Source organism: Anticarsia gemmatalis, chromosome 18 (assembly GCF_050436995.1).
Source record: "Anticarsia gemmatalis isolate Benzon Research Colony breed Stoneville strain chromosome 18, ilAntGemm2 primary, whole genome shotgun sequence".
Taxonomy (NCBI): domain Eukaryota; kingdom Metazoa; phylum Arthropoda; class Insecta; order Lepidoptera; family Erebidae; genus Anticarsia; species Anticarsia gemmatalis.
This window is the reverse complement of record NC_134762.1, coordinates 4,572,287-4,594,809: the sequence shown is the minus strand read 5'-3', so window position 1 is coordinate 4,594,809 and position 22,523 is coordinate 4,572,287. Positions and strand designations below refer to the sequence as shown.

Genomic DNA, 22,523 nt, shown 5'->3' with positions numbered 1-22,523 from the left:
AAGTTGTCGATAATATTGGAATTATTGATTTTGCTTACATATTTATTGTGTTATATAATTTAGCATATGAAAAAATTGCCTTACCTATGTAGCACAGATTATGGAATTGAACCCAGATATCTTTAGTATAGATCATATATTTTAGATCAAATATTACTTGAATTGTAATAAGCATATGATACTTATGATACGTTATTAGAATTGGTGGAAGATGTCCAGAAGAAAACCATTGAAAAATGGGAAAATGCCCAATATTATGTTCAACAGTCAGTAGGCTAGTAACTGTTGTCATATTTTAAAGATTAAGCCAATATTTATCAACAATCAGCTAGCTAGTAACTGTAATCACGGTTTTATAGCTTCATTAAATCCCTTTGAATTTTAACAATAGTTAGAAAATAGTAAATACAGAACATTGAATAGTTAATCGTATGTGTAGTTGTGTGAGTAAACACAGTTATTGAGTACCCTGCGGCCCTCGCTTTGTGGTTAAACAGACCGACGATGTTCTGTACTTGCAATATCCTCTTACGTACCAACTGTGGATAATTGCTCTTTATTCCAATTCCAATTTATAAGCACGTATAAATAGCAGGTGAACGGAGACTATACGTGTCTATAATCTTGTCTCGTTCCCGGTATAGTAGGTTGAGAAAAAACGCTATTTGCTACTTACATAGCGAAGTACAAACTTGCCAAAAAATTACTGCTAATTTTCTATTAATGAAACGGCGATCTGCAGAAGATGAAAGACCGATGAAAACTAATTAAGACTAGGATCTTTGAGTCAAAAAATATTTTTGTTAGCTCTTTATGTTTGTACTAACAGTCAGAAGTAGTTGTAAATATCAGGCGGTTTGCGTACAACCAATCAATAAAATTAATTGCTTTATAATCTTTTATTTATGAGCAAATTAATTAAGAGATAAATAGACATTTTATATTCAATCGATACGACAGTGAATTGGTCGAACAATGGAATGATTATGAAAAGGCGATGATCATGAGCCATGACCTGAGGGGGGCGAGGGTCTGCCCTGACCTCTTGGAGACAAACAAACTGGGCGAGAAGCCGAGAAGGCCGTTGTTGTACAATATTTATTGAGTACGTTTAGCGGGTGATAGTGAAATAGTTACTGTTAAGGCCTCTGAAATTCAGTTACGCTGCGCCGCGCGCGTATTGGGCTGCAGGTGACGTCAGAAGCCTGGAAAAAAGACTCTAAGATTACAAACGACTCTTCAATCACATAGCTGTCTGACGAAATTTTTTGAAAATTAATGTATTTCTCGATTTTTTTAAACGTTTAACAGTTGGCATAAACGCGATCCGATTGTTTATACAAGTAGTTAAGATTACATCGTATTGTTAATGTTTATGTTTTCGCTTCTTAAACGACAAATACCAAACTTTTTGTATCGGTTTTTTGTAACGTTATGTACGAATCATCCGTTGTATTTATACTATTTTACATTTACGGTTATTTGGCAACGGTTTGGAAACCGTTGTTATTTTGTGTGTTGCATTTAAAATTGCAGTATTGTTGATATGCACCTAAAGAGTGATTTATTATTTTTTACTTTTTCCGACTTTCAATGACCAGCGCGTAGTACTTTGAATAGTAATTATTTGTTATATCCTCAGAATATCCTATATATTCAATGATAAAAAGTAGGCACACAAAAACAACGGATCTCTCATATCTTAATCCCTTTTAAATAAGTCTTAACATTGTATTTGTGAGTAAATAAAAGGTATTTAAAATGCATTTCATGATGATTTTACAAAACATTTAAATAAATATATGTTTTTATAAGGATTACCTTATAAAAACATATATTTATTGAAATTGCCAACATTTATTGAAATGTTGGCATTTTTAGAATGGAGTGGTATTTTCAGGCATTAGCCTGAAAATACCACTCCATTCTAAAAATGCCTTCTCTGATTAAATTCTAGTTCAACATAGCCTAGATTTTTTCCGGGAAAAAGTCCTTGATGCAAGAGTTCGCGGAAAATGGTTCGACGGGAATATATATTGCAGGGAGACGCTCGTTGTTTATTTACAATTTTATACAGAAATTACTTATACAAGTTATTGCATATATTATATTATTATGGGCTATGTCATAAACTAGAGTAGCTGTCAAAGTATTTTTTATATTTTTTCCTATTTTCTTAGATAATTTCTGTCTTATTCAACGCTATAAATTTTACCACAAGGCGATCTGTCTCCATTATTATTCACCTTGCATTAATTACTAATTAATTTGTCATCTTGAGGTTATTTAACGAATATTTAGTACCTAGTCTATGGTTTTATTCGCTCGTATATAATATCAATGAAGAAATTATGAATAACTTAATAATGCTATATGCGACTAATGCCCGGTTTCTGCGACACATTTAGCGGTAGTTTATCTATTCAAACTGTTATGTTTATATGAGTTTAAATGATATTAAATAGATAAACTACCGCTAAATGTACCTCAGAAACGGGGGATAAGAGACAAACGCATCAAGTGCAAGTAGATCAGTTAATTGTTGACTATCAACCTAATATAGGCTACTCAACTGTTAAAAGAAAAGTACCAAATTTTAATAAAAAAAAGAACCAGGGCCGTTGTTATTCATCTTCTCATCGTTTCTATCGAAATCTCTTCACCATAGCAACAAAACCAAACAATTCACCATAATACGGAACTGCAGAGCAAAAACGTGGTCAATTAGGCGTCTCGCGCTCCATTTCTTAGGATGATTGGCTGCAACAAAAACAAGCCTTCAGGAAGTGACCGAGCTGAACGAATCATGGTAAACATTATGGGAAACATTGGACAGGTTGCGGAAGAACTGGGTGATGGACCGTTACTTGGGTGGCCAGTTAATGAGGGTAATAGGCCAACTTTATTTAGATAGTAGTGTATGAATGCAGATTCTAATTGGTGTGTAGCAACTAATTGATATGCATTTCTGTATACAAAGAACTTTTTGTCTGTTCAATGTTGAAAGAATAGGCAATTTACGGCACAGAAAGGTTAGGGTGTAAAATATCTCTACAAGTGCTTTTCGATGCAGAAGGATTTCAACTTCTGAACTGCTTAATAAATAAATTTATATCTGTGAACTTGAAAATAAATAAAGTATTAATTTAACCTATCACAGTCCCACTGCTGGGCAAAGGGTCTCCTTTCGGTATGATGGAGGAGCCTCGAGTGCACCGCGCTAACCAAGTGCGGGTCGACAAAACAAATGAAAGTAAAATAACTATACGGTCATTCCATTTTTTATCGAAAGTACCATCATTATATATTTTTTTGTTTTAATTAGGTAAGCGGATCTCAATTACATAAAGTTGTACTTTTTTTTGTCGTGACTACCGTTGGGTGACATAACAAGAAAAGTACTTTATAGTTCATAGTAACTGAACCGGCAACTCATGGTGCTTTGACAGTTTTGTAAATTAATTCTTAGTTAATTAACCGGGGATAATTACAGTGATTAAGATAACGACGTTTATTCATTAAATAGTTAGTGCTATATCGGGAAAGGCATGAGATTAAGATTATAACAATTTTGGTAAGTAAGTATTTTTTAATGACGTGATTATTTTTCTCCGTGCTTCGGAGGGCACGTAAAAATTCGGTCACGGATGTTGTCAATTAAGATAGCAGCCGTTAAGCCATGTCAAAGGCCTTCGGGCGGCTTGAACAACTTTGACACTAGGTTGACCACTAATATACGATAAGAAGAAGAATATCCAAAACTTGATCTAATTTCTTGTCATCATGATGACCCATGGAATCACAGTAAATTGCGAGACCACCTGCACTGGATATGGTTTCCTTCAATGATCATTTAACGACTAATGTATTCAAATATTTGGTAAAGCAATTAGAAAGTAATTGCTCAGTAATTAATGACGATTTCTAAATCACTTCGAAGTTAGTTATATTTTTTACTTTTTCCTTATACTATAGTTTCAACCCCTTTAACAAATAAATAACAGTTAATATACACAGCTACACAGCTGTTACTACAGCTGTAAAATAAAATAAGAGATGAAAGTTTGTATGAAAATTCTGTCCCAAAACACAAACTAGCGGATTAAGTCGCGTGCAAAAGCTAGTCTGTAAATATTTATTTAAACCAAACAAATAAAAACCACGTGCTTTAATCGAACTCGTGACTATTGAGAGAAGAAACCGTCACGAGTTATACCGAGTCATGGTGTACTTAAACGTAACATGTATAGCAACGCAGATGCAGTAAGGCGTAATTGTTGTACATTGCCGCTTATGTTCGATACTACTGAAGTTAGTAACGTAGATAAGAAGCAATGAAGACAGCGACAAGTCAAGTAACCAGATGTTTAATTTATCATTCGAAACCCTAATTTATTTACTATCCTACTGCTAGGCACTCTTCTCCAGTGGTAAGTGAGGGCTAGGCTTTGAATTTACTACAAAGGGCAAATAGTTAGGCTCACGAGGTTTTCCTCTGTCGTTTCCAGCATGTAAGCAATTAGTAAAAGTCATTGGTGCCTAGGATTTGAAGTAGTTTGAACATTCGATTACTTGCGTGTAAAGTGAAATGCTTATATCACTAGGCTATGGCTATCATTTAAGTTTTAAACTAGTATGTTTTTATTCTAGTCCCATTACATACATTTACATTTTGTACCGGCAACACTCCGTTGCCTAATGCTTTCACCACCCGCGCATCTTACAGGGCTCTAATAAATAGTCAGCCTATAGCTAAAATTTCAAGTCTATTGCCTTATTTTCTCTTATTACGTTTCACACAAGTCGTATTCGTCGGTAAATAAATTTTTAGTATCAATTTTACTGGTCCAGCACCATTCTGCGAGACGCCGTCAACTTAACGATGTCGTTACACCGCGGCTGCTTTTTAAACGAGCACAATAACAGATGGATTGTTTGAAATTGACCTATTTTGCGTGTCATTTGTCAGACATTTATTTACGATTTTAAATGATGTCTTGTTCACTTAAATTTCCTTTTTTATCGTATTCTTAGTCGACTACATACTATAAGTTGTTCAAACTGCCCTTAACTTTTCTGACTTTTCAAATTACGCTCCAAATCACAAAGCTGTTCGCGTCATCTATAGAATGTCCGCTCTGAATGTTGTTTAAAACCATTAGACATTACTTTAGCAGATCTGGCTGTCAATCCCTCAATTTATTTTTAAAATCGTTGCTATCCTTCCATTGTGATAGTCTTAAGTTCCTATCAGTAGCACTCAAGACATCTAGGTCCATTAAAAAGAAATGGCTTATTGGTGATAAAATATAGTCATAATACGAATACTATAACCCTTTTGCAACATAGGCATGTTATTACACCTATTGCGGGCATCGTAAAATATATGGTTATTATTTTATCGACCAGAAAAGTTCACCAACCTGCAACTGAGAAATTACTGAAACATTTTCCATAAAACCTTAAGTTATTATAGCCTGGCATTGTAGTCACATGAGGAAAATATAAACCCATAAAGCACACCTGAAAACCACAAACAGAAGCAACCTTCGACACACCACGCCATAATAATGGTAACATAAAAACGAGCGCTTTGCCCATGGCCGATGGTACCCGACGAAGGCCGAGGGGAGCCGATGGCATGGGGAGGCTCAATGTCGGACCATTAGACCAAGTTCAGGGCAGCCTTGGTCTGAAGTTCATGATCGACATAGTCACGCGACTCACCTGATCGACCCCTTCGTTTAGTGAGGGGCGTTTTGTATCGATTTGTTTATTTTTGATTTGTGTAATGGTTTTCGGAGGTTAGTAATTATGATGGCTGAGTGGGCTTTGTCACGCTTGTGTTAAAGGGGTAATAACATGGTACTATTTGCTTTATTCCCACGACTTCCAATTAATGAGAGGAGTGCCTATTACCATTTACTGCGCACGTTACTAATCTTCAAGTTGCTACTTAGAATTTTGCAGGCTCATAATTTTACTAGTTTTGTAAGTTATGAAGATACATAGTTAACTAATTACTTTGTAAGTCACTAACTAACCTTTTCCTAATATAATTATGCTGTTATACGTATATAAATATTATTATGTATATCAAATACCTATATTACTTTGCTAAGTAATCAGGTTTGCATATTCGGTGGGCTTGGTACGTTTTGTCATATTTAATTGTATGCTATCAGACATCAGTTCTAATTATGTATGTGTAATCGATGACTTCCAAAGATATTTGATATAAATGATACATGTCTACATATCAGTGAAATCTATTTGTCAATTTCTTGCACAACATAGACTAATTGATTATCTCTTCGATAAAGCAAAACAGACAAATCCTTATAAAAATGTTATTGACCCGGTTGATGTCTTGACACAGACGGCATGACGTACAAAAGTCCTTGTAAACAAGACAAATATACGTAAATAAACGGAAATATCGTTATCTGGACAGCCCTAATGCGATCACGACTACTCACGACACTCAAATTACTAGGGCCAGCCTTCGAGAAGGACAGAGGCATTCACGGCCGCTACAGCCTTGCAACGTCACACAACCTTCAATCATTTCCTCCCTAAAGGTTCTAAAGGCGTGCTTTAAGCAAAAACTTTTTTAATAACAGTTTGTTTTCCTTCCGAATGTTTGTTTCCTTTAAATGTAATTACAAGTTAAATGGAATTCGGAAGGTGTTCTGGAACTTTGACTTTTCTGTTCGTTGATCTTTTTACGGAGTTAGTTAAGTACTTTTTTACCCCTTAATCTATAAAAGCAATCGTACTGCCTTAAAAAACATGAAAATAAAGCCAAAATGACGCAGATCGTCTAGACATTTTAACAGTTAAGAAGTAAAGGACTTTATCAAGATATACTAAAGTATACATGAATGAGTAATGTCCTAAATAACTTAATATCTAACAAAACAACCTCATCACAACTCATCCAGAATAATTGCCACTGGTTTTATACCCGGTAGTACACAAGAAAGAAACTCAAGTAACTGTTTTATGTATGTCACAATATAATACGATATACATATATGAAAGACTTGATGCGAATGAACTCTCTTGCTGTGTTATCAAAATTGACATTCGTATAGTCAATGATGTACTGGCTACTGGTGAATCATGTTTACACTATCAGTATAGAAGCCATGGTGGGAGGTCGACTCAATAACAGCTGATTACACTATATCTTGGAAACCACACACAGAGTTCGGCTAACAGCTTGAATAGTTACGTATGTGGGTCTCGAGTCGAACTGTTTAAATACGTTGTAGAGTATCTTGAGATAGCTTGCCATATAATTTACTATTCCTGAGCGGTTCTTTAATAAATTGGGAATTCTGTATACCTATATTTAACAATCAAACTTAACAATATGTTAATTTGAAGACCCTTATGTTTTGGCTTCTACCTACGAAAGATAACCTAATGGAAATTTCATTGAAATAATTTCGTATTTTTTGGGTAAAAGAGTCCTAACAATACTTCACGCATTATAAAAATAGCATATTTTTCCCAGCCTATTATGTACCTTTATTGGGCAAAGATCTCACTCACACGTTTAAAACATCGGTTGCCTTCCCAGGCCATTTCCGGACAACCATCCAGATAGGAAGAAACAATAGAATTACAAAAGAAAATAACATTTTATTCAGGTGTTTTAATAATCGACATCATTAAAACAAATTCCTTTGAATAAATTACCAAAAACCATCAAATTAGAATTTCTAAACACATTATCTATTGCACATCCTTTAGTCCTAACCTTGAATTTTGAAATTCAATGCCAAGTGTAACATTTTAATAATGTAACTACTAATTTCACGTTAAATTATTTTCTATGGTATTGTTTAGAGTACAATGTTATCATAACAGTAGGTGAATGCGTGATATTTACTTTTTACGTCATTGTCATGTACTTTAACCCTTAGTTCTTATGAGATATGTTTTTCTTTGCTCTTGAAACTAGTTTTATGTTATCTTCATACAAGAAACTTGTATGACTATGTGCTGTTGATATTACTTGGTAGAACATATGTACACAATATAAAGTATAGATAAATAAATATATATAAATAAATAGTTTTGGACAACTCACACACGGTCATCTGATTCCAAACTAAGCAGAGCTTGTACTATGGTAACCAGACAACTGATAAACATACTTATATACTTCTAAATACATACTTATATAGATAAATTAACATGCAGGCTCAGAACAAATAAATACTCGTCGTGCTCATCACACAAATATTTGTCCCGGGTGGGATTCGAACCCGCCACACGCGGCACTATGGTTATTGTGGCGAGGTGACCACTTAAACCACTGCGCCAAACGTGCAGTTTAAATGTTATTGTCCCATTATGTGTTAGCAGAGGTGTTTGTAATAGGGGCAAGTCTATTGCCATATACCGGGCAGGTTGCGATGAACAAGGTTAATCTTTGACCAGATAACCTGTCAGTCTGTGATAAAAGCTCGCGTTAATTCCCGAATAGTGTTAAATAATTAAGTTTAAAGGTTACCTCAAAAGGCGTCAGATTTTTCAATCTATAATAAAAAAAAATGCTGGTCTGATGACGAAAACTGTCGTTCTACTTTTTTTGTTTCGTCTTAGAAATAAGGGCGCAACCGATACGCAAAGTCGCACAAATTCAGCGTCAATGCGGTAGTCAGTGCAATAAACCCTTAAAAATATAACAGTGAGTATCTTGTTTTTTATACAAATACATACGTTATTTTACGTAGTATTTGTCAACGTCAAACTCAAAAACCGCAATCGTAATGTTTATAATCTCTCGCAAATATTACTATGATAACGTAATGTGTTATGTAACTGAATTATTTAAGGAAGTTCCAATGACATTGTAAGGATTAATATAATAACCAGAAATTGAACTTCTGGGATAAAAGTACTTAAAAACTATTTGTAGAACATGTCTTTTGGATTAAAAATCAGGAATCTGAATAAAAGTCCGTTTGTATTGTGATAATGTGATATCGGAAAACTGATATGTTCTTCATTCCTTTTGATTATTTTGTTTTTAATTTTTCTGAAATTTGATGTCGTAGATGCATGCGGTAATTTTATTGTAGAAAGTGTACGATAAGGTTGTGTAATTATTTGTTTGTGTAGAGTACTATACACGAAATACAAATTTCCGATAGTAAAGTTTATAGTATTTCTACACTTAATGTAAAGTAAATACTAAAACGTGGGTGTCCACTGAATATGCCTCTGCTTGCACCGTCATGCATGATGTAAATAGAAATTGTTAAGAAATAGAGGTCATAAAACAAGCAGTATTATGCTTAAAATTTGTCTTGAAACACAATAATTAGTTAAGATACATGTTCTCACTGCGTGTCATAATCATGCCAAAAAAAAATTGTTACTACATATGTAGGTAATAAATACTACTTAATATATATTTTTTTATTTTGGACAGAGATATTCTACCGTCCATGTACGTCTTTAAACTGACTACTTACCTTTTATTTTTAGTATAAAATCCCTTAGTGATAACTCAAGTTTATTTTTGTCTAGACGTGAAACAAAAAAACATATTTGTATGAAAACACATGACACAGATCTCAGTCACGTAATTACTATTTCCTTTACAATTTTCTTTTACGACAAACATCGTACATAGCTACATCATTTTAGATAACGTTCCCACTTCGTGTTCGCAAGTTTATGACTTTCGCGACCAAATAACTCTGAAACTTTTGTTTTGACATATATGTATGGAGAACGGTCGTAAAACTGTGTAAACAATTTGTAGGTCAAAAGTATTTTTTCTTTTTAATATTTTGTCGCATGAAAACTGCCTGCATTATGCTCATGTTATACTAATATTTCGAATTTACAAGCTTGTTGTGTCCCTTATATGTTAATTATGTTACAAATAATGTATAAAATCTCATGATTACGTTAATTTAAGGGTCACACGGTTTATGTTTTATACATTTAATAAAATATTTGAATCGTCTGTGGTCACGGCTATTTTGAAATTATGACGTCACACCATTGACGCGACAAACAGAATCCCACAGAATTAATTAACTTTACCAAACTATTTCACAACTTTTTCGATACGCGGAACGCCTCCGTGGCGCAGAGGTTAAGAATGCCACGCTACTACCATTGCGTCGAGAGGTCTTAGATTCGATTCCCACGGAACATTTATTTGCGCGATCCGCAAATAGTCGTTTGTGGTTGTACTTTAAGTCCGTTGTTTGTATGTTTGCCATACAAAAGCAAAAATGTCTTTTAAAAAAATGTTAGTATAATTTCAGCCTAGACAGTGTGTCGTGCACTATGAATTTCAAATACACTGTCCTACTAATCCGCGGTTTCCAACTAACCTTTATTGTAACTAAATCGTCCATTTCCTGTAGTAACCACCGATGACACAGGCATTTTATTATTCATACATTCACTAAGCAACATCGTGTTCTTATTTACTTACATACGCTGATAGCTACTGTGAGTATGCCTGATCTTTGTACCGAAACACGCGTGAAAATCAAACAATGAACCAAGAAAATAATGTCAAAACATTTACTTGAAAATGTCTGGAAAAATAGCTGATGTAGTCTTTTCAAGTTGTTTTTTTGAAGCATGTGATTTGAGAACGGCTTGAGACTTACTTTTGTTAAGGAGTTACGGTAAGTGGTTCGTCACCCGTTGAACTGTGAAGCCGTGAAGGTGGCTTATTATGACTAATATAGCATACGTGAGCTAAGTCACCTGTACAATAATTGTTCTATGATTTTAGAGCGCAGTTTTTATATAGTCTACAGTTATTCGTTCATAGAAATTGAGATCCTTCTAAGTGTCTGACGCATTGCATTTGTTTTACCAATTTTGAGAATTATTATGTATGAGTACTTGCACGCAAAACCAATCGATCAATATTTATCAGATGTTTGTAAAGTTTTCTGAGAATGTACACTAATAAATCAAGGATTGCGATTGTAATCCATCTAAGATAAAACGTATCAAATCAATTGTATTAATTTTCTACTATTTTAATAAAAATACGTCCGTATTACACCGTATACATAAAATTACGCCTGTTATGTACCCGAAGGTGTAGGTAAAGGTGTATGAAATATACCTACATTTTGCCACTAACAATTACAGTAAGATTATAATATGATGCAACGGGTCTTTAACGCTGAAAATTAAAGGCAAGAATACCTTAGTCTGCGTTTGACTGTCCGAGTCAGCCAATACGGTCAAGACGATGGGTAAACAAATAAGGTGTTCTAACCTTTAATTTTCAAGTCACAAGAATTTAAAAACAATTATAGTACCGGACACATTACAAAACTCCTAACTACTGTTAAAAATAATCGAACATAGTACAAAAATCAACATAAAATTTCGTATGTGGTAACAATGTTTGTGGTCTCTAATAAACCTTAAACAAACATCATTTGGCTTATCGCCAGCGGAAACTATAGGCTTTTGTTTCCCATAACGTGCCCCGCCCGTGTCATAAATCCTCATTTCCTTTATTCCATGCCATTGAACCTTCATCTTAGGCAAGGTCAGGAACCAGCCCGTTTAGAGGCCGTTTACCTAAGGTGTGGGACTGTTGAACTACCTTATGACGGGTGAACTCTAAGGTCTGTATTTATAGACTAGGATATAGATCAAGGAAGCACGGTTTTAGGAAACGGATTCTCATGCTAAAATAGGTTATTAAAACCGTGTTACTTAGTTGAGAAAAGGCTGTGAATACGGGCTTCAGATTAGATGACTTATTAATGAATACAACTACGCTGCTTTTTATTAAAATAGGTATTACTCGCAAATACTAATTAATAGTGTTCGAAAATTTCATGAACCCATCATATAAATACCCATTTCATAAATGTTCAACAAAGTTAAACAAAAGCTTTGACTGTGTTCCTTAAATGACATAATAGGTAGGTATGATGCACACATTTAAATATTGTTTAAAACGTAAAAAACACTACATATAAAATTAAAGTCATAACAATATTATCTAGGTACGAATTGGTTGATAAACTGTGAACTGCGATCATTTTAGCGCGGGGTCATTACTCATACATGAGATAGTCATTAACTAGTCTGGCGAGTGTAGGTCAAGCTAAAAAGCCGCTACATCCATTGATAATATTTGTGATACCTAAAAACTGCTCTTTTACCGTTTAGTTTTTGTGCAACTGTTTAACACATAAGTGTATGTACAAAAAGTTTGTAGTGTGTCAATCAGCCTTGCCTTTCTTCCTATTTTGTTGGAGTCGGCTTCCAGTCTCACTGGATGCAGCTGAATACCAGTACTTTACATGCAGAGACTGTCAAAGGTCTTTAGAAATTTACTCGTGAGACGATCACTTTAACGTGCCTACGGTAACATGAAGGCACTTGATGACTGGCTATTTAATATGGTCACCCATCCACAGAGCACCCTCGGCAAGCGTAGCTTAACCTTCGAGATCGATTCGTGCGGCTGTTTTTACTTAACCACGAGTACAAAAAGTGTATAGTGTTCATATACATAATAATATGTGTAATCAGACCTCGTTTACCTACACGACCACGGTCATTAGCGGTCAACATATTTCATTTATTTACACCCGACAGGATAAACGTATTACCTATTCTGTAAGAAACCGCATCCTTCACATTCATTTATTATTATTACAATAACAATGAATACATGAATCATGGTATCAACACTTTTACTGGTCATTGACCCTGTGTCATCGACCCAATAAAGACTATAAATATAACAAAAATATCTGTAATCTAGAGCATTATTATTATCAGTTACTAGCTGACCCGCGCAACTTCGCTTGCGTCACATAAGAGAGAGTAGGTCATAATTTTCCCCGTTTTTGTAACATTTTTTACTGGTACTCTGCTCCTATTGTATCGTAGCGTGGTCCTTAATAAATTGGCTATCTAATACTGAAAGAATTTTTCAAATCGGTCCAGTAATTCCCGAGATCAGCGCGTTCAAACAAACAATCAAACTGTTCAGCTTTATAATATTAGTATAGATACGGGATATTTTATTTGATGTTTTCTTGTATGTAGGCGCGTCATTTGACCCACTTATCGGTAGTGTAAATTGATATAAGTGTTTACAGCGTCGAAGGTCCTTTTGTATCGTAAAAGGTATGAACAACGTTGATTTCATTGCTTTGTTTAAAGGATGGGTGACCGTTAGGCCTTTGTTAATATTTACCAGTTCACGTTACCTTTTTCGATAAATTCGTAAGTTACGTATTTGGCTTGGTCATCAGTTGGAATTAAGAGTAAGAACATAAGTTATGTTTTTATACTCGAACGGTAGTTCAGTAAAATTACGTAATCCAGTGTATTTTTAACCCACCATAAGCTTAACAGGAGTAGAATAGTCGAAATATCTCACATTAGTAATGAAGAGTTAAGGGAAAACGTCCAAAGATGACAGAAAATCGTAGTTTTCCGAGTTTTGTAGGGAATATAATATTGAAATCCAGTACACGGGCACTTATTTACCGGTCCCAGCTGGTCAGTATGTTCACCAGATATTCATGCAGTACGCTACGATTGCCTTCGAAATCGGTTCACTCTATACTAATTGCCAATTAACAAGCACCGATACAGATTTTACTACCTTCCTCCCAAATAAATGCGTTGGGAAATGCGAACCATTTTCGGAAAAAGGTTACACGTTTCAAAGTTCGAAGCTATTTTAAAAAGAATTTAACATTTGCTACCATAGAGTTGTTGCTTTATTTTTTAAGGTAGGCAGTGGCACGGATATAAAACTTATTTGTATACTTAACCTGTTTTTATATGATACAGTTTTTATATCTAGAGTGTAATAAAACTGGCTGGTTTTTACTATAATTAAAATTATCTGGTTGTATGTTCTAGAAGTAAACAAATTATTAGTTTACAAATTGCAGACTTAAGATATTGTTATCAGAGAATAACAACAATTAGGACTGAAATTAATATATTTTAAAATTATTGAAGGATTTCCTCAAAATTAGTAAATAAATATTTTACCAATATGACAAACTGTTTGCAATTCACAAAATGTGTTATCAAAGTAATAAGAAAACAAAGAAATATTTGTCTAGATTTTTAAACAAATACTTAACACTGGGAAAAATAATAATCACAGTGATACAACACAAAATTACTACCTACTTGTAATTAACATAGATTTTTCCATTTTGTCCAACAATAATCCGGAGCTTTTTTTTACCTTTGACTTTTACAATATGACTTTGGCTTTTAAAACATCCTTAGTCATAGTGATTTGCAGTTTTTGGATACAGTTACATAGTTACTAATAACTGTCGATACACTTACACTTTTTAGGTTTTTTACTATAGAATAGGAATGTCAGTAGGTACTTACTGCTTCATATTATGTGTGTAACCTATAAAGCAAAGAAATTAATTTGCCGACGTGACCACGAAGCGAATAATATAATTAGCAATTACTGACGTCATATTTCTATTGTTCCAGTTGCCCGATGCTGTGAAGTACCTCGCCGGTTATGGTGCAGCCATCGACTTCAACGACCAGAGACAACACAGATAACAAAACAAATCACGGCATAAACTCATGACCTTTGCCTAATTAGAAAAAAAATATCGTCGACGTATGAAAGTGGAACGCGCGGGAACATTCAAATTTGGAGTGCAACACCTGAGTTCCAGAAGGAAGCTAGTGTTGTACCTGTGCTAATAGTCTTCGCGAACGATAACGTATCGTTATCGCTACAACTAAATCCATTGCGTCTGTTTTCGTTAACCGATAGCGGCGCTGATAAAGTGTGTTCGAGTATTCATTTAGCGGCACACCGTAGACGGCCGCGGGTCTGCGGAGACGTGGATATAGTGCGAGTGTATACTGACTAGTGTAACTGTGTACTGTAATATCGTTTCGCTCGCCAATGTTTAAAAACATATCGGCCGTTAGTCGAGTTATAGCAGCTACGTTGTGTAGTGTAACTTTTTTGTTTGGTTATTGGATGTGTATAAGCAATTAAAATGCGTGTGGGTTTGTGGTCTCGTGTGGCGGCGCTGGGGTGGGTGGTGACACTCGTGGGGTGTCACACCCCGGGAAGTGAACTGGAGTCAGTGCGGTACGGTCCGAGTGAAGAGCGCGTGGTCAGCGACACTTATACTGTGGCCAACATCAATATCACATACAGAGATGAGCATGGAGTCGAATATACGGAAACATCCGAGGTAAGATTTTAAAATCTTTATTTTTGTTAATAATTTCCGGCTAGCATAAAATTGATTTCACTTACAGAATCTTATGATAGGGGTAATAGCAAATGATACAATTTAATTTATTAATTTATTGGGATGGGTAGTACAAACAATCTGTACTTATAGGGAAACAAATATTCTAAAAATCTTTGATCGTTGTCAAGATTATGCGTAATATATAAAGTATATTTTTTGTTACAAATCACATAGTAAATCGAAAAAAAAAACAATGTGTAGCGTTGCGCCAAGGTTATAATAATTCGTGACATCTTATGGTTAAATTAACTGTGAACTTTAAACTGCTACAAGCAGGTTTTATCTAACACTTAAATGATACAATTTTATGTTTGTATTTTTATTTAAAACCGGTTACAAATATAGCAAGAAGGCCTAATAGACCATACAAAAATATTCCGATACACAATTCTGTTACGAAAATCTCCATTTTACAAATAAAGTAGCATTTAAATGATCCACATTATTATATTTACGGTAAAAACTAGTTAATTAAAAAAACATGGAAATGTAAAATGTAAAGAAATTACAAAAATAAATGTTTATTCATCTGATAAGATAGCAATAGTTAATATAATTTATCATAAGTTGGTGATTAATACAATTAAATCCTAATTATACTTCACAGACTTAGATATCTTTAAAATAATTTATTATTTCACGGAAACGTGGCAGATTTTTACAACTGTTTATTTTTCTGTGTTATCATCATTACTATTACACTCATTTAAAATATGTACTTACGAAATAACACTTCCTAAACATACGTGATTATTATTTTATAAAACATTAAATTATCTCCCCCATTATTTTATTTATAACATCAGTAAATAAAATATAACTTTAAATATTTATTCTATAACAGTTATTAAAAATAAATATTTATAATAGTTGCAAGCCTTGGTCTTCCCTAACACAACAACAAACATAACTTATCTCAATTGCAAATAACTTCGTTTTAATTCTACCATGTATTATACGGTTTCACTATGTTAAGTGCGCGTGCACTCGGCAAAACGTTATCATATTTGTTCATAACACAAGACAATTGCAAAGACGTTAAATAATGTACTTATGTCTAAATAACTGGTTGTCTCTAATTATTTTTATTACTTATTGATTTCTTTATTTAAACCAATTTACTCCGATTTATAGTATTGAAGCGCTATATTAAATGATATTCTTCTAGCTTATATTTAATACACTCTATATAAACGTTTTTTTTTTTATAAAATATAAAATTATTTAGAAATATTAATATTTTGTAACTTATCACATGTTTTCTTCTTACTCGTTATAGCAGTTATCCATGGCTACGTCAGATGGGTCGTTATATAAAACTTAACCGATTCGCACTAAGAAGCTTGAGTCATTAATGACGTGTAATTGATTATTATTTTATTTACCATAGGTTTACGTAGATACTGACATAGTTTTGACATATTTCTAGGCAAAGGATGTGTCATGTTTCTTGGAATTAATAGTCCTACAATAAACACTTACAGGTTTTGTATTGTTGGTACTTTAAAAGTGTATTAACCACATTGTAAATAATTTCGCAATTGAAAAGAGTAGCCATGACTTTCTTCTAGCACTTCTCATAAGGTTCTACAGTAGGCTTTTTACAGACTCTTCTGTAATTGCATCAACTTTTTTAAGTATCAACATTTGACCTAAGTGAATGAATTAATTATTTAATTTTTTTAACATATGAAAATGTTGTTGGTCGAATTATTTTCGTTACGATATCGTGTATCAAAAGTAATAAAATTATCAACAAATCGTTATCTTATCGAGTAATAAATATTTCGTGCCAATTCTGTAATTGGATTATGTATGTTTTTGCACAAACAAACAAATTTACGAGCGAGTTATTACTTTCTGTGAAAAGTTTAATGAAACTTTGTACTTTTGATTTCATAATAATTTTACACCTTTGTTATGTATGTACAGATAAAATATTGTGATAATAATGGCTTCTGTAATAAAAACTTATTACTTATATTATATTCGTGCGAATTCTACACTTTGTCTATTTATATTTCGACTTATAAAGTTCGCTTACTTAAACACGTAATTAATGAAATAAAGGATTTTAGTAGGTACCTAAAGTAAGTATGTTTCTGTATTCTGAAATTAGAATCCTTATCTCACATTACAATTATTCTACCGTCTGAAACCCAAACTTAACTAATAAAACCAAACAGTTTTTATTTCTCAACTAAAAAACAGATTATAACAGTTATTGGTGTTAAAAGGCCGCTATAGATAAAAGTGAAACACTAACCCACATAATGCTAGTGCAATAACGACACGTGCATAGAAATATACGTAAAAACTATATGACATCAGTTTTGTGCGTACAATACGACCTTACGGTGAAACGTATAAAGAACTATAATATAGCTACAGTAACGTTATGATAACTGTTATTTTATTGCAACTAACCGTTATTTTATAGTTGTCCATATTTGAATTGAAAGTGAAATACTAATACTGCCAAACTTATAAAAACGGGATGCCGAATTTAAAAACAAAACATAAAGGTGAATGACCTAGAAGTTATCAAAGACGTTATTATAGAAATCTAGGTTATGGAAATAATATGTTTATGACATCACTAGATTCTATATAATTTTTGTCATTACTACGTATATGCATAATATCACGCCTTTTCCCCACTGGGGTAGACAGAGCCCAAAGAATGTCACTTGGTACGATCTTTACAAAATTCTGTCAATACTGTTAGTTTAAATTCTGAAATGTATGCTATTACATACTTTTCATATAATCTCATGCGTTTCCGGTGAAATACTATTTATAACAGCTTTTTGTCTCCCGGCTACGTCAGCGGTGGCATATAATATGTCCAGGACTATTTGTGAACAAAATTTCTCTGAACTCCGTTCAACAGATTTTGGCTGAAAGAGTAACTAACATGCGTAAATGTCAACACGCTCGCCGACTATTACACGGGACTAACATGGTTAACGGCAAAACGTGGACCGGGTGTATTTCATATACCTCTGTCTAAGCCTTCGAGTATAACAGGCGTGATAGTATGTATGTATGTATGTCTGTATGTATGTATGTATGTATATATGTATGTTCGTATGTATGTCTGTCTGTTTGTATGTATGTATGTACAAATACCCACAAACTTTCATTTAAAACTTTAGTAGTACGAATTGCATGGGCTGAACGTTTACCAACATCATTGAATGACTTCAATCAGTGTACATTGGTGTGTAACACAAACAATCGTGAACACCTGTCATCTTATTGTGTTCTGAGATCAATATTGAACGTACTCCGGCCGTATGTATCAACATCCGCCGTGTAACTGCTTGTAACTGCATGCTGCATTGAATCATCGCGAGAGTAAAGGCAGTCCATAGATTTATTGTTATAATTTTTTTATTGCTCGCTACTAAATGCTTGTTAAGTAATGAAAATATATTTAAGGCTCGATTGTATTAGTGTCAGATAAACTACAAATCATTTTAAAACTCAATTTCGAGTAAGATTTAGGACATGTTTAATGGCTATTTCGATACAACACTACGACATACAGCTATCCGTGTTTAAGACGACCATATCACATTACAAATATATTTATAAAAAAATGATTTTCATAGAGCTAGATATTAACTGTAATCGCAAAGTTGGATTTCCGTGATAGTTGCCTTTGTTTGTGCAATAAAAAAAAAACACGTATTTAAAAAGTACAGTCTAACCCATTTATTTCCTCCCAAGAGTAATAAAATTCTTAAATAATATTTTTATGTAGGTAATGCTTTGCTTTAGACCTGTTTGTCTATTATAATTTATTCTTCACTTTCATTTTAATGTGTTCACACCAGTGATTGCCCTGGAGAAGGTTATTGGCAATAAAATAACGACCGTATTTACTACGTCATTAAATTTATTATCTAAAGTTAGCCGTCACCTGTTAATACCTTTATAGAAATAGTAATAAAATGTATTAACGGGAGACATAAAATCTCTGACATATTGTACACAGAGCAGTGATAGCCGAGTGGTTTAAGTGACGTCTCCCATGCAAGTGGTCGACGGTTCGTAGCCGAGGCAACACACCAATTACTTTTCGAAGTTATATTATTAGAAATAATGATCACTTGTTCAACGGTGAAGTAAAACATCGTGATGCAAACTTGCATGTCTGAGAGTTCTTTAGAACAGTTCTTGAAGGTATGCAAACTCCCTAACCAGCACTCGGCCACCGTGGTGGACTCAAGGCTTAAATCCTACCTCATTCCTTTAGGAGATCGTTGCCCAGCACTGGAACATTAATGGGTTTAATTTATATATTGTACACAAAGAAGGTTTGTGTCTTTTTATAATACTTAATTTAATTTCAAGGTACCGGTTTGTAAATAAAAAAGAATTAAGTATGCAATTAGGAAAAGGGCGCGTCTTGGTCAAGCCTTTTTTAAATATTCAATTAGAAAACGAGTACCTATTATTTTGACTTTTGGAAATACCCGAGTGAAAAAAATACACGTATTTATGTAATTAGTAGTAATTTGTTTAGTGAATAAGCACTTTATAAATTATGTACTTATATATGATGTTCTCAATTAGACCACCATTGTGGTCGACTTGTGGTTAGAAAGATGAGTACTTAAGAGTTATTTTTCTATCTAATTACATATAACCGTATTATAAACTAGTTTTAACAGGAAAATTTAAAACACATAATTTCCTATATAATATCATCCCTGTTTTACCCGACGGTTTAATATGTAATACATCTTTTTGCCATTAACAAATTTAGTCTCGTATAATGGGGTCCGAGTATATTACCATTTACCGGGCACGTTATCATCGTAGCTATTATTGAGAAACATTGTAATATAAATTAGAAATGACCAATAGTACTTTGCCCGACTCGGGAATCGAACCTCATGCTCAGCAGTTGGTTAAACAACCGACCGCGCCACAGAGGCAGAGAAGAGTTTTGAGTTATTTAACAGAATGTATATTAATATGATATTAATGTACGGGAAACTTCAAAAGAAAGTACCCTTTATGTATTCACAAAGCGAGTTTCAGTAACTTACTTCCAAAGTGAGTAAAGCCGACTACATAGTGAAGCTGAAAAATATTCTTACAAAACTTAAGTTAGGTATTTTTATTGTATATACATTTTTGGCTTCAGTTTTATTTCGTTGACTGTACATGTTTTTATTCAATATTACCTAAAGCCTAAAGATTTATTTGTGACAAAGGTGTGTGTATTGTGGTTTAATACCGCACCAATAATTTATCATAATAATATAAATAATTAACATGATTCGAACTATAGTTATATCGCGAATAAGAATATGCTGAATGTAAAAAAAAAACGTAAGTACACTAAAGTACCTTTCAGCCAATATTATTTTACGCCTTTCTTCGGTTAAAGTTGCATACCGTTAAATTTTCTTAATATTAAAAGTACTAAAAAAACGTGCTAAAAGGCATCGTGTTTCTCTACAATCAATACTATGGAATATTGTTAGTTTGATATATTTTAAAATGTACCGCAAAAAATAGTTCCTGCAACTCCCGCTAGGGGCGCTGAACAGATTTTCAATCTAAATTTCTTGATAGCCGTTTATGTATTATAGTTGATAGTGGTAGAGAATCGCACTACTTTACACGATGTTCGCGGATCTCGTTCTAAATCCTTGCTCATATATTAGTAGGATTAACAAGATGAACGATACAAGACAGAACAGTGCATTATGTAGGTCGCCGCACATTACGGAAACCTGTGGTAGGGCGATAACTGTAATCTCTCCGTACATTCGTGACCTTTACGTACCTTTAGTATTAAGGTGTTTAGTTATACAAATTGTTCTTAGTTAAATTTAGTTCATTTTATATTAGATGGTAATATTATTATACGCATGAGCATCCATAGAAGTGGTTAGAAGCGTAAATCGCGAAGTATAAGTTATAGTCATAATTTTAAACAAAGCTAAAATCTAGAATATACTTACTGGTAATAAACCTTCAGTCTAACACTCATAATAAGCTTCTCACAGGAATATTACCAAGCTACTAAATCTTAGCGTCGTTATATTGAAAATAATGCACCTTTGACTTTTAGATATCCTATTGTTTAAAGACGACAAAGTAATACATTATTCAAGTACCAATATGACGGCACAGTTTAGTGCAATCTTAATACAAAAGCTGAGTTAAGGAGACTGTTTCCACGGACGAGACATACTTGATACTTTAGTAATATTACTCCTATGAAATAGGGGGTACATAATATTTTATTATTAAAATTAAAAATAGTGCAAAAAAAACGGTTTTAGAAGTTATTACGGCAGTTGGATTTAAAAACATATCACGTCAAACTATTTGAAAAAAAAAAACAATTTAAGTAAAAATAGTGCATATTATACTGTATGGTCACAAATAGTATATTATTTACTTATCGAGGTTTAGTTATAAACAATTATGTGACCGTCAACATAACACATTTAGATTTATTGCCTTCGCTACTTATTTACTACTCGCATTGATATGCAAGTATGTATTTACATGTATTATATAAATTACGTAAACGATCAATAAAAACATTACAAGATTGTTAGACTATATAACATAAATAGAGGAAAACTGAAATAAAAGAAAAATAAAACTGTGGTGAACCTAAACTCCACCTAAACTCCTTCTACTCTATGGTAGATGCCATATATTAATCATATAACGATTTGGCATTCTCTGTCAATAAATATATCAAACACGTAATGCTCGTATTTTATTAATACATAATATTGGCGACGAGGAAAAACTGAACCTAAATGGAAAAGCTACGTAAAAAACGGAGCACCCTACGTGGGATACTCACCAGACTCGATACCTACATCGAGCAGAGGGCGACGATGTCTGACGAGGACATCACCGCTCGCTCCGCAGCCTTGAAGGACACCATAACAGCACTGCGAGAGTTACAAGAGAAGATAGAAAACAAAACCATAGATGATAACGATGAAACAGCGTATTTACACGAACAAAATTACGGCTACGAATTCGAAGAACTTCACACTATTTTAGTATCAAAACTTTTAACAAAAAAAACCATTATTCAAGGTCAGCGACAGGAAGACCAACATAGAATATACCAATACCATAAGATTATACCAAAAATACAATTTAATCCTTTACATGAATCAGAAACGTTCAATAACTTTAAAAAACGTCTGGAAGTGTACTTTAGAC

General features: G+C 33.5%; 1 protein-coding gene across 5 annotated transcripts in view; it reads left to right on the top strand.

The window, feature by feature from the left end:
- The window catches only part of LOC142980432 (E3 ubiquitin-protein ligase goliath-like), a 107,405-nt gene that overhangs the window by 42,347 nt on the left and 42,535 nt on the right, over positions 1-22,523 (top strand). For all 5 annotated transcript variants that reach the window (XM_076125807.1, XM_076125809.1, XM_076125805.1 and 2 more), the window contains exon 2: positions 14,512-15,239. In XM_076125807.1, the coding sequence (XP_075981922.1) occupies positions 15,039-15,239 (201 nt within the window). In that variant the 5' untranslated portion in view covers positions 14,512-15,038. The remainder of the gene's footprint in view (positions 1-14,511; positions 15,240-22,523) is intronic.